General features: G+C 40.9%; 2 protein-coding genes across 3 annotated transcripts in view; one reads left to right on the top strand and one right to left on the bottom strand.

The window, feature by feature from the left end:
• Positions 1-4,212, top strand: cdc7 (cell division cycle 7 homolog (S. cerevisiae)). Its single transcript, XM_075484275.1, has 9 exons — positions 1-101; positions 491-584; positions 785-927; positions 1,211-1,439; positions 1,665-1,772; positions 1,862-2,103; positions 2,290-2,372; positions 2,573-2,722; positions 2,858-4,212. Exons 1-9 carry the CDS (start codon positions 1-3, stop codon positions 3,295-3,297), a joined length of 1,590 nt encoding a protein of 529 aa, XP_075340390.1. The 3' UTR covers positions 3,298-4,212.
• The window catches only part of glmna (glomulin, FKBP associated protein a), a 15,627-nt gene continuing 4,675 nt past the window's right edge, over positions 1,810-12,761 (bottom strand). For both annotated transcript variants that reach the window (XM_075484063.1, XM_075484064.1), the window contains exons 10-19: positions 12,666-12,696; positions 8,984-9,073; positions 8,869-8,910; positions 8,681-8,754; positions 8,507-8,591; positions 8,290-8,399; positions 6,583-6,646; positions 5,170-5,305; positions 4,994-5,061; positions 1,810-4,896 (exon numbers count right to left, since the gene is read on the bottom strand). In XM_075484063.1, coding sequence (XP_075340178.1) covers positions 4,807-4,896; positions 4,994-5,061; positions 5,170-5,305; positions 6,583-6,646; positions 8,290-8,399; positions 8,507-8,591; positions 8,681-8,754; positions 8,869-8,910; positions 8,984-9,073; positions 12,666-12,696 — 790 coding nt within the window. In that variant the 3' untranslated portion in view covers positions 1,810-4,806. The remainder of the gene's footprint in view (positions 4,897-4,993; positions 5,062-5,169; positions 5,306-6,582; positions 6,647-8,289; positions 8,400-8,506; positions 8,592-8,680; positions 8,755-8,868; positions 8,911-8,983; positions 9,074-12,665; positions 12,697-12,761) is intronic.

Below are 12,761 nucleotides of genomic sequence, written 5' to 3' on the forward strand. Positions count from 1 at the left end.
ATGCGGGACGGGAGGAGAGAGATGTTTGCACTCAAGCACCTCATCCCCACCAGCCATCCTACGCGCATTGCTGCTGAGCTTCAGTGTCTCACTGTGGCGGGGTGAGTTCAACTCTTTAAAGTTGATTTGTTTGAAACTGAACGGCTGATTTATTTATTTTTTTTTAAGTATTGTTTTCTTTTGACTACTGATAATTCATAAAATAAATAACAGTTATGATATATTGTCTTGTATATTTTCATACAATAGCAAATTGGTGTGTGGGTAACTCATTTGTTTAACATGATTCAGCTGAACCTCATACTTCAATACACCAATGGCTGAGTTGGCAAAACATGCTGCATTAACATGCAATAAAATACACTAAATTTAAATGTATGAAAATCCTTTATGTTTGTGTGTTTCTGAAGAATTTCAGGAAGTTATCATTCACGATTTACAGTTTGGTGAAAACGCCTGTCCTTATAGGTCATGTATCTTCTTCTTGCAGAGGCAGAGAGAATGTGATGGGGGTGACATACTGCTTCAGGAAAGAGGACCATGTGGTGATCATAATGCCCTACATGGAGCATCAAACTATTGTGGTATTTATTCTGTCCTGCACTGGTTTCTTCCAAAAAAATCTGGAGTGACACACGGAACATATTTTTTTTTTTTAAATAAAAAAAATTCTGCACTGTCTTTTCTAACTGTAAATAAGCTTGACGCTCTGATCCACTTTATGGTTCCATGTTCACTAAAATCTAATATGACAGTTTTCATTTCATCATAATATGTTCATCAGGACATCATTGAGTCATTAAGTTTTGAAGAGGTCCGTCTGTACATCTACCACCTGTTAAAAGCCCTAAAACACATCCACCAGTTTGGCATCATTCATCGGGACATCAAACCAAACAATTTCCTCTACAACAGGAACAGCAAAACGTAAGTATTTAGTCCTCATGAATTCCTGTTAAATGTTTTTTTTTTATATATAAATCAACAGTTCTGACAGGGACACTATTCTGATATAGTCCTGATGATTTAATGAGATGAGATTTAATACACAACTCCTCTCAACTCATTCAAATATTAATTTTTTCCTTTTAATTAAGAAGTATTTATTTCTGCTGTGTTGTAACAGAACTACAGCAGATAAAAGTTGAGTGTGTTGCTCACTACAGCTTTTAGTTTACCTCACTGATGTCCATCTGTTTACTTCATGTAGATATGCACTGTTGGACTTTGGCCTGGCTCAGGGAACAGCTGACACCAAGATTGAGCTGCTGAAGGTGGTTAGACAGAGACAATCACAAAAAGGTTCTACTAAACTCCCACCCAAAACCACCAGCACAGCATCAACGTCACTATCTCTGCCTCCACGGCAATCACTGCCACCTTCCTCCTCATCTTCTTCAAACACCCCCACATCCTCCTCCGCCTCTCGGAAAGCGCCGGTTAGAAAAGCACGTTCAGTCACCACCACTTCCTTCTCTCGCACAGAGCACACAAAGGTGTTTGTACTGAAATTATAATTTTTTTTATTTTTTTATTCAGTAATGACGGCCCATAAGTTAGATTTCCAAGGTGGAAATATTAAATAATCTACACAGCTGCCTCTTATATCTGTTTGTGTTCTGCTTCCTGGTATTAATGTGTCACATTTTGCTTGTTTACTTTAGGATTTGACAGGACTACGCAAAGTTCAACGGCCAGTGTTTGGAGAGAGAAGTCTGAACAGTTGCACACCATCTCCCTCCACCACTAGGCAATCTGCTAGTAAAAAAGAGGTAATAACAGTATATTATTAGAAGAATGAGAGAAAAACATTATGCAAAGAAATATTTATTTGTAACACTTCAGAAAGAAATAATTGAAGGCTTTCTCTTTTACTTTGGAGAGCAAGATACTTTTTCACACTTTCTTGGTATTCTTACATTACAAGCTGGTGAAGCCCAGCAAAACAGAAAATTCAGCCAGCAGAAGGCACCCTCCAGCCCCCTGGGGCCCGCTGCCTGTCAGGATCCAAAGCAGCAGTCAGAAACCTCAGAAGACCATACAGCCCGGCCTCACATGTAACTGCTATCTTACTGACCGTGTCTGCAACATCTGTATGGCCAGGTACAACAAAACAACCCACAAATGTTAATGTTCTTATCAGAACTATGTAACTGAGTTAATGTCAACTTTTTACACCCAAACCCATCATACTACACTCGAAAATTATCGTGATAAACACTCAGTGTATAATTGCTTTTTTTTTTGTGTTCTTTGAACGATGTTTTCCTTGCTTGTTTTTGAATGAAGAAAGCAGCAGGTGGCTCCCAGGGCTGGAACTCCAGGTTTTAGAGCACCAGAAGTCCTCACAAAGTGTCCCAACCAAGGCACAGGTTGGTATCTACACCATGATTAATAAAAACAAATGTATTGCGACAACAGATAAAAAAAAAAAATGTGTCCTAGCACTCAGTGTGTTGTTTTTTTTAAATCACAAAGAAAGCAGGCAGAGAAAGCAAATGTTGCCTCTTCACAGTGTCCGTTGCGTTCGTTAATGTCCTCTCCTTTTCTGTCATATTATCCTGGACTGCAGCCATAGATGTGTGGTCAGCTGGTGTGATCCTGCTCTCTCTTCTAAGTGGCCGCTACCCATTCTTTAAAGCCAGCGATGACCTGATTGCTCTCACTCAGATCATGACCATACGAGGCTCTAGAGAAACCATCCAGGCTGCAAAGTCATTTGGTTCGTAGGAGCATTTTTACTCTAAATGTAATCCAGGTGGCAATTTTAGACTTCAGTTCAGAGATTCTAAGTTGGTAACATTTGAAAAGCTCTGTGTGGAGAGTAAACTTGTTTTGGTGGTTGAACCTCATTCAGGTAAAGCAGTGGTGTGCAGTCGGGAGCTTCCTCGCCAGGATCTCAGGATGCTGTGTGAGACGCTCAGAGGAAGGAAACCATCATCAGATAACAAAGTCGCACCAGCAGCTGAAGCCAGTGGAGACACAGCTGCCACTCAGTACAAGATCCAGGATGATACACCCACATACCGACCAGCTGATGAAACACTCAGCCTACACAAAGATGGAGCAGGGGAAACTCTCCCAAACCATCTGGAAGATTCAAGCAGCAATGAAACCACGATTTGCCTCACAAAACACAGCTTACTGACAGTTAGTAACGTAGAGAAAGATGAGCGTGGCTGGGACAGAGTTCCTGACGAGGCCTACGACCTGCTGGATCGGCTGTTGGACCTGAATCCCTCCACCAGGACCACAGCTGCTCATGCACTGCAGCACCCATTTTTCAAGAACTTGTGAAACTGTGGTGCGTCACATGACCTTTTATCTTAGCAAAAAACACACAACTGTGTGTTTCTTCAGGCTGTGGTTCAGATCATTAACAGACATACACATAAATATTCATGCAAAGCAGGTTTGACCTCACAGATTGCAGTTAAAATCGGTTTTCATGGCAGCTATGGCATCAACTAGAACTAGTGAAGATTTGTATTTTTATAGAGCTCTGGTATTCACTGGAAGCATTATATTAGTTGTTGGTAAACAGTTTGCTATTGTCACTGCAGCAGTTCCACCTTATTATTGCAGTATGAATTGACTAAAAGGGCTTTTATTTAGAGGGCATACATGACTGTGTCCTGTATGACTGCTGTGTGCGAGTGTCTTTTCTTGAGCTGTATTTATTAACACTGAAAACTCTTTACTCTTTCCCCAATTTTATAATAAATGCAAAAGTAAAATATTTGGCCGTCGTGGAGCATTGTAATTTATGCATTTTACAAATGTTAAGACAATTCCTATTTCTATTTAAGAAGTTCTTATTCAGATACAAATGTGTGTTGGGATCATGTAGTTTTAAATATATTTTCAAAACCTGCTCTGACAAATTTCAAATGTACGTGTGTACACTTGGCAGAATAAAAACTACACCATGTGTTGTTCGTTTAAAGCAATACAATGTAACTTCTCAAAAAGCCCACTATGGAGCTCCCCCTACAGGCTTGGAGGTAATGTACAGTTACACTGTCGTAAATACAACACCCTTTCGCTTTCACGTTTGTTGACGAACCGGCGAGGAGTCAGAAGGTGCAAGCTATGTTGACCGAGAAGGTAAGAGTAATCAAATGTACCTGGGAGCGTGAGAAGAGTCTATTTGTTTTTGCGGTAGGTGTGCCAGAAAGCAAGTCGGAAGTACTTCCGCTCAGCTCCCGGGCCGGTCCAGCAAAGTTACATAGCGCAGTTTTTCCAACTCAGACCCCCGAAAGGCATAGGAGACAGGCCAATCGTAATATTAAAACTCATTCTAGCCGCACAATTTTTTTGCAAGCTGTTATTTTAAGGTAGAAATGTTACATAGTATTGCTTTAAAAACTCTACAAATTGTACAAAGCTATGTTAAGAAAGAATTGTTCATCTTTCAGTAATAGTGAAATTATTAACACAGTTGAGATGAGTGCTGCAAAGGTACTGACAGTTTTTATGTTAAAAGAAAGTGAACTTTCTTCAGTTAAGATGCCAATAAACCAACTGCAGCTTTCTTTGAATCTGAAAATATTTCACTTGTTAAAATAAAAGTACAATAACCATTTAAATGTGTACAAAAATTTAAACAGTTATTAGAGAAGCGATGCAAAATTCCAAAATAATGTACACGATATTTACATTATATTGAATCTATGAACCTGAAATGAAAGAAAAAAACAAGCAGTACAGTTTGAATGAATGCATCAACCTGCAAAATTAATCAACAAAACAGTTGAAGGCATATTTTGTCTGCCAGACCCTGAAAGGATGAAGTTCTCTTGGAGTTTATAGATCATCTTTCACTTCAATGAGTTCCTCTATCCGCACCAACACGCTCTCAATCATGTCAAATGTGTGGAGGGCTGAGTGAAGAGCCTAAGAGGAGCCATTAGAATTCAGTCAGATCATCACAGTGCTCTGATTACACACAATGGTGTCGCTTGTTTGTAATAAATATGAAACTGAATCTGACCTGAATCTGGGACTCTGACGTCATGTTTGGCAGCTTCTCGTCACCAACGGATACGGACAGCACAGATTCTGTGGAAAATGTGTGCGGAAATGCAGTGAATAATTACTGCATTAGGAAAAGCCTCACTTGAGTATTGATGTTACATCATTAAGAAAAAAAAAAATTGTCGATCTGACCTTTGACCTTCTTCTTTGTCGTCTCCATGGTGCTGTGCAGCTCCCTCTCATAGTGGGCTCTCGACATGTTCAGCCCAACACGTAGGGGCTTCGTGAATGTATCTTGTATTTTATACAGCTCTGTCCAAATGCCTGTCTACAAGATGAACAGTAGAAGAAAAACATTAGCAGGTGTGGCAGACAGGCGCTGGATCCAGCTTGGCAGATGAACCTACAGGTGCTGGTCAACGAATTAGAATAATTTGAAATAGTGCAATCAATAAATTCTTTGAATGCATTTTTCGTGCAGAAAGCAAATCAGGTGTTCACCGCACCTGTCCTACTCGTTAGACTAATCACAGAACTCGTTACCTGTAAAAAATTTGCTCAGCTGATCTTTCCAAAAGGCCCATTTAGGCCATTTAACTGTGACACTGTTGTTTTATTGAATTAGAATAATGGAGAAACCGTTTCATTGAATTAGAATAATTTTTATTATAATTAGAATCATCACTTTCTCAGTATTTTGTGGCTGCCCCCTTGGCTTGTATGACTGCCTGAAGTCTCCGCGGCATCGATTTGACCAGCTTGTCGCAAGTTTCCGCACTCACAGCTTCCCAGGCAGTGGCGATGTTCTGCTTCAGTTGGTCCAGCGTAGTAGGCTTTCTGTCGCGAATTTTCCGCTTGACGATGGCCCAAAGGTTTTCAATGACATTGAGGTCAGGCGAGTTGGCCGGCCATGCCAAAACTTCAAGCTGTTTTTTAGTGAACCAATCTTTGGTCGACTTTGCCGCATGAGCCGGTGCAAGATGCTGTTGAAATATGAAGTCTTCTTCGCCGAACTGTTCCTCAACAGTCGGAATCAGGAACGTTTCCAGAACATCTTGATACAGTATATCAAGATGTTCTGGAAACGTTCCTGAAGCAGAACATCGCCACTGCCTGGGAAGCTGTGAGTGCGGAAACTTGCGACAAGCTGGTCAAATCGATGCCGCGGAGACTTCAGGCAGTCATACAAGCCAAGGGGGCAGCCACAAAATACTGAGAAAGTGATGATTCTAATTATAATAAAAATTATTCTAATTCAATGAAACGGTTTCTCCATTATTCTAATTCAATAAAACAACAGTGTCACAGTTAAATGGCCTAAATGGGCCTTTTGGAAAGATCAGCTGAGCAAATTTTTTACAGGTAACGAGTTCTGTGATTAGTCTAACGAGTAGGACAGGTGCGGTGAACACCTGATTTGCTTTCTGCACGAAAAATGCATTCAAAGAATTTATTGATTGCACTATTTCAAATTATTCTAATTCGTTGACCAGCACCTGTAGAACAGATGTGTTCTGGAAATCTGAAACTTGCACACAAAAAGAGGTGAGTAGAGTTTTTCACAACACCTAAAGTTATTGTTGTGTGAGTGAAGTCTGTGCTCACCTGGTTCTCCGTTATTTTGTCTCTGATGACCAGGTAACGCAGCAGGTTCAAAGACTCCATGATTCTAGAAAAAGCGCACAATGAGGTTAATTTTTAACACAGCAAGACCACTGTATGTGATACTCATATATGCAGTCATGTGAAATAGAAAGCCCAACTTCGTTTTTCTGCATCAGAACAACACAAAATAAGACGGAAAACAGAATGACATATTACATCGTGCCTTTATTTCTTTAACAAAAACTAAATGAAAATAAGTACACCCCATGACATTGCTTCAGTTAATTGAAATTTGTGGACATTGCACTTTGGGTCATCACAACACCTTGACTCTCGACTTTTTCAGCCATTCTGTCGTAGATTAGCTGCGGTGCTTGGGATCATTGTTCTGTTTCAGCTGAGCTTTAGCTGTCAGACAGATGGCCTCACATTTGACTCAAGAATGCTTTGGTATACAGAGGAGTTCATGGTTGACTCAATGACTCCAAGGTGTCCAGGTCCTGTGGCTGCAAAACAAGCCCAAATCATCAGCCCTCCACCACGCTTGACAGTTGGTATGAGGTGTTTGTGGAGGTTTTTCAGGCACGCTCATCTGGGAGGAGGCCCCTGGCCAGACCCAGAACATGCTCGAGGGATTACATATCCCATCTGGCCTGAGAACGTCTTGGGATCCCCAAGAAGGAGCTGGAGAGTGTCGCTGGGGAGAGGGATTTCTGGGTTTCTCTCCTGGACCTGTTACCTCCACAACCCAACCTCAGTTAGGCAGAAGACAATGGATGGAAGGATCTCCATTCTGGTCACCTCCATCAAACAGACATTGTTCAAGTGTTGTTGTTTGTTCAGGTGCATCTTTGCAAACCTAAACTGTGCTGCCATGTTCTTTTCAGAGAGATGACTCTCTCCAGCAACCCTTCCAAACAAGCCATACCTGTTCAGTCTTTTCCTAACTGTTGTTCAGTCTTTTCCTAACTGTGTCATGAACTTAAACATTTAACATGCTAACTGAGGCCTGTAGAGTCTGAGATGTAGCTCGTGGGTTTAAAGCAGCATTGCATACATATACATGGTTAATTAATCTCACAGCCAAATAGTTTAGCAGCAAAGAGATATAAACTAATGTTCTCTGCCTCTTTCTGCGATCGTGCTGCGAATATGATGAATAAAGTATTATTCTATTCTATTCTATGCTGGTACTGATTCTAGGCCACTGTTTTTCTGAGGAGAAAAATAAAAACAAAGGAGCCATTACATGGAATAATGGAGCGTTAAAGCGGCAGTCGGCAACTTTTTTTTTAGTCATATTAGCTTGAACTGTCATGGGATTCTGGAAGTAGAATATTAAATAGGCTGTTTAGGAAAAATAACGAAATCTGTAGCTCCCTCTGAAGCCTGTAATCATGCTTGCAAAAACCGAGCGCTCCCGGCTGTTTTTAACCAATCAAGTTAGGGTGGAGGAATCCTACCTGTCAATCACAGCTTGTGCACACGCTGCTGAGCGTGAGTCTGCCCCAGCTTGTGTGCGCTCACACTGGTGTGAACTCACGTGCACAACCTCGTCCACAGAGGGGGAGGGGTTTGGGGGGCGATTCGGAGCTTGTTAAAGGTTGGGGGAGGGACCTGAAAGTTGTATCAGTTCGAATTTTCCGACTTTAGACTCGTAATTTTGAAAACTTGCCGACTGCAGCTTTAAGGTATGTGTGTGCATACCTGTCCAGGTAATGTAGGAGGTCAGTCTCTGGGCCATCTGGAAGACTGAAGACCATACGCAGCAAAAGCACCAGGTGAACCCCCTCAAACCAGATGTTACTGTTACCCGACTGAAGCCAGACAGAGAAACAACACTTCTGTTTAGCTTCTACTTACGCCACCAAGTCCTGTGAAAATGGCATAAAAAGATCCCATGACACTTAAAATGCCACTTTACCTGCAGGGCAAAGTTGATCTGATTCTTGATGTTTTTAATGATGAAGCCTTCGACTCCTGAGTGGTGACTTGTCCTGAGCATGTACCTGAGAAGAGACCAACACGAGTTACAATAACAGGTGGGAAAGAGGGAAGATTTTCTGATGACTTTAAAAGGAAGGCAGGTAGAGCTTACTGGAAGAACCTGTACTTTGCTTCAGTGTCAAACTTATAAATACTCAGCTGGAACACCCTCAGTCCTTCAGTCCTCTGAACGCAGAAAAAAAAAAAAGTATAATACTTTTTTGTAAAGAATGAAGACTCCAAATGAAACGCATACAAAATCACTTCAAAGCCACAGTGAATACAAAAATCGAAACTCACCAAGTCATGCTTGGGACATATTGTCATGACCTTTACTAAGTTCTGAAAACAGAGACACAAATGTGAGTTACAGTATAATGCACACAGTCCAACCATAAAAAGCCTTATAAATAACCTGAGGGACAGTGAGAAAAGTTTTAATCTCCAGCAGAGCTGCTGACAGACTGCCGTCCTCCACCCGCACCAGACTCTTCTCATACAGGTCCTGTGTGATTGGAAAGACATCTATCAGACACTGAGGAAACTTGAAATGAGCTGTCCATTTTTTTAAAGGTGACCTCTACAGATTATCATAAGGTTGTTGCTTGGGTCGAGTTCAATTATTTTTTTTTTGACCCACTAAAGAAAGAGCTGAGAAATTGCTCCTCCTACACCTGTACTGCTGGTGACGGCAATAAGACCATGCCCTACAGCCTTCTGACTCTCTGCTGCTGAGGTTTTACTGTGTATTTTGTCTGGTTCATAAACTTTTAAGCATGCTGATCATCAGTCACAACATTGACATATAAAATATGAAAAAGAAAGTTCATGCACCGTTATACATATCACATAAGTATTTGGAAAAGAACTGTGTGCAGCGACCATGTTAGAGGAGACTTTCAGCTGTAATTCCAGGTTCCAGCAAAAAATATTGCTGTTTAAAATTCCAACATTTTTTTTTTTTTCAAACTATATTTCTTCCACTTTCACAGACTGTAATTTGACAACTGATGGAGAAACAGTCATGGCTGAGTGTGGCCTCATTTTCTCAGTATTTCATGAAAAAACTAAGAAGATGTGCAATTGATTCAAACTACTGAATTTGTCTTTGGCAGTTGTTAATGGTCTAATGACCAAACTAAAACCTTTGGTATATTCCTTTACAAAAAAAAAGAAAAGAGAGAAAATAGAATATTAGAAATGCACTGGTGAGTTCTGCATCACAAACATGGCTGGAAGACTATGGAGGACAAGTAAAGAGGATGACAGAATTCTTTTTGATGAATGAAAATCCTTTCACAATATAAACTGCTAAACTGCCAGCTCAGATGTAGTGAGTGCTGCAAAACTTATTGTGCTTCACTTACGACAGCCCAAGGGCCTCATAAGGCAAAGACATTGAATTTTTTTTTTTAAATGGCAGGTTAACTCCACCTGATCCATGCATTAAACTGTTTGTAGCTTCACTACTAAAACTGTGTGTGCACACAAAGCCATTTGGTGACATGGCCACACGTATTATTTACACTAGATGTATGAAGCCCTGTAAACACATGGTTCCCTTATAAATATGTTTACAGAGCTAATATTCACTTCTGCCATAAATGGAGGTGGATACTCCTCAATTTTGTCATCTGCAAATAAAAGAACTGCCTGCGGCACGGCTAAACATGACAAATGTACACAAATGTTCATTTTTGCCATGACAAATGAAAGCAACGGCAAAGAGGAAGCCTAGTTTTACAGAGTGCGAGAATGACACACTCATCAGGGAAGCTGAGAAAATTATTAGCAAAATTCTCTTCTTTAAGTCCCATTAGCAAGATTTTCCAGCAACTTCAGAGCAGCCATTTTGACACACGACCGCGATGCACAGCTGCAATTGTTTGTGGCACCCGTCACTAAATACAACTATATTATAAAAATAATTAGGGAGAAAATCCTTCTCGTTACATTCCACTGTCACCCCCCCCCCCCCCCCCCACACACACACACACACACACACACACTTCCACTTTACCATTGAATTGCTTTCAAAATGTGTATTTATCTTCTCAATATAGTCCCGGAGAAACTGTCATCATATTTGCGAGGTGGAGAGATAAGGGTATTACGGTGATGTGTACATTCCGAGAGGGGAAAACTTTCAAATCCAAAGAGAATTTGATTTAGATAATCGTGACCTGTTCAGATACCTAGCTACTAGACATTTCTATGAGACAGCGATCAAAAGAGAAGTTTCTGCAGAAAGATTGAAATATTTCCTAATGCATATAAATGCACACCTGTAAAGAATATGTCTAATATAATATGCCGTGATCTCTCGGCAGGACACCAACTACAGGCGCTCCGCAGCTGAAATGGAGCGCCTGTAGGAACTGACACCAACTACAGGCGCTCCATTTCAGCTGCGGAGCACCTGTAGTTGGTGTCCTGCCGAGAGATCACGGCACCGATCCTCCCGAGGAGGTCATCAAACTGGGTCCTGGTGAGCCTGAAATACCGCTGGAAGCGGCCGTCATCCAGACGCAACTCCTGGAGAAGGCGGTGAAATTCTCCGAGCTGAGTACACCTCCGGATGATGTCACTGACCCAGACATGACGGCGTCTGCGTTTCCGACGAATCTCGGACTGCCACAGCAAGTACAAGGACGGGATGGTACTTATATCAGCCATGGTTGATGAGAAAATGAAATGGATAGCCCCTTGAGCGAAAATTCGCTCGTTGTTTACTCGCGCGAATAACGCGAGTAAATTCAACGACACCAGCGGCAAAACTCGCACGAGTAACGTGACGCGAAAATTCGCACCGCGTTCGGTCTGAACGCACCGTAAGCTGTATAGAGGTCTACAAAAACAAAATGGAAGAAATTAATTGTATGTGAAATTGAAATGGGAGCCAGAGCTGAATATTAAAATGTCCGAGAGTGATTGGCATTCTATGTGCAGAACTCAGCAAACTTCCACCAGCTCTAAAACGTGGAGGGAGTTTGGATGGAAGAATTTAATTTGCTTCTTCATCACAGCACACATCAAAAATAAACAATTAGGTGAACAGCAGCAATGCTGGAGACAATGCGAGCAGAGTGCCAATCACACACGTTTTCTGGGCTTGTGTAAGACTGCAAGGGTTCTGGGACAGAGTGGTTCAGATTTTGGAAGATCCTTGGATAGTGTACCTGGGTCTGGCCCCAGAAGGAACTATTAAAAAGAAGGACTATCTTTTCAAAATACTGATCTTGGCATGTAAAAAGACTATAGCAAGAAGATGGCTGAAAATTGACCCTCCAAGCCCAGGACAGTGGCTGGGTATTGTTGAGGAGATTTACTCGATGGAACGACTGACTTATCACCTCGGAATGAAAGCAGGGACCCTGGACCAACAGTGGCATAAATGAAAAAAGAAGAAGAAGAAGAAGGGTATAATACTCAACAGACCAAATAGACAGTGGAAAAAACTGAAACAGAAGTGGTGTGCCCCACTTTTACTTATTATTTTATTCTATAATGTTTTTTTTTTTTTTTTTTTACCTCCCCATATTGCTATTGCATTGTTGTGCAATGGTCATTGTTCATGTAAGGAAAAAGGAAATAAATAAAAAGGGGGAAAAAGGTGTATTTATGGCCTGAAGGATCACATGTTTAAGACAAAAATGGAGTCTGAAAACCCAGAGAATTATCAACAACTGAAAATGCAGCAAAAGATCAAAACAGAGGGAACCTACTTGGGTGATGTCTATTAGTTTTAGACTTTCCAGACGTACAGCAGTCAGATACAGTAAAGGATCTGCATTGTGCTAGTTTGTCTAAATGCTTTCCAGCCTATTAAAATGGTGGGATTGCTTTTTTTTTTTTTTTTTTTTTTTTTTTTTTTAAATCTGGACGCATTAAACAGTTTATCAAATATTTTTTTTCAAATCGAGAAATGAGGCTCAAAGTCTACACTGCCAGAGTGCTCATGGACCTGACAGCACAGTGTGTTGCTCATTGCTTTTGTGACCATAGTGTCTTCTTAGCAACATTTGGAAAACACAATACAAGTCTCCTGTTATAACCATGGAGAAAGAAAAAAAAAACAGTAAATCTGCCTGACTTACCAGTCCTTTCTGAAGCATATAGTCCTCAGTTCTAACAGAGAAAATAAGAGATTCTACTCAAAATCACAACCACTCACACCAAATATTAACAACTGA

The sequence above is a fragment of the Odontesthes bonariensis genome, chromosome 14 (assembly GCF_027942865.1).
Source record: "Odontesthes bonariensis isolate fOdoBon6 chromosome 14, fOdoBon6.hap1, whole genome shotgun sequence".
Taxonomy (NCBI): Eukaryota; Metazoa; Chordata; class Actinopteri; order Atheriniformes; family Atherinopsidae; genus Odontesthes; species Odontesthes bonariensis.

Coding starts and splice junctions, on each gene's coding strand:
- cdc7 (XM_075484275.1), top strand. CDS start 1: ATGCGGGACGGGAGGAGAGAGATGTTTGCACTCAAGCACCTCATCCCC. Junction 928..1,210: donor TACAACAGGAACAGCAAAAC/GTAAGTATTTAG, acceptor TACTTCATGTAG/ATATGCACTGTTGGACTTTG. Junction 2,104..2,289: donor TGCAACATCTGTATGGCCAG/GTACAACAAAAC, acceptor TTTTGAATGAAG/AAAGCAGCAGGTGGCTCCCA.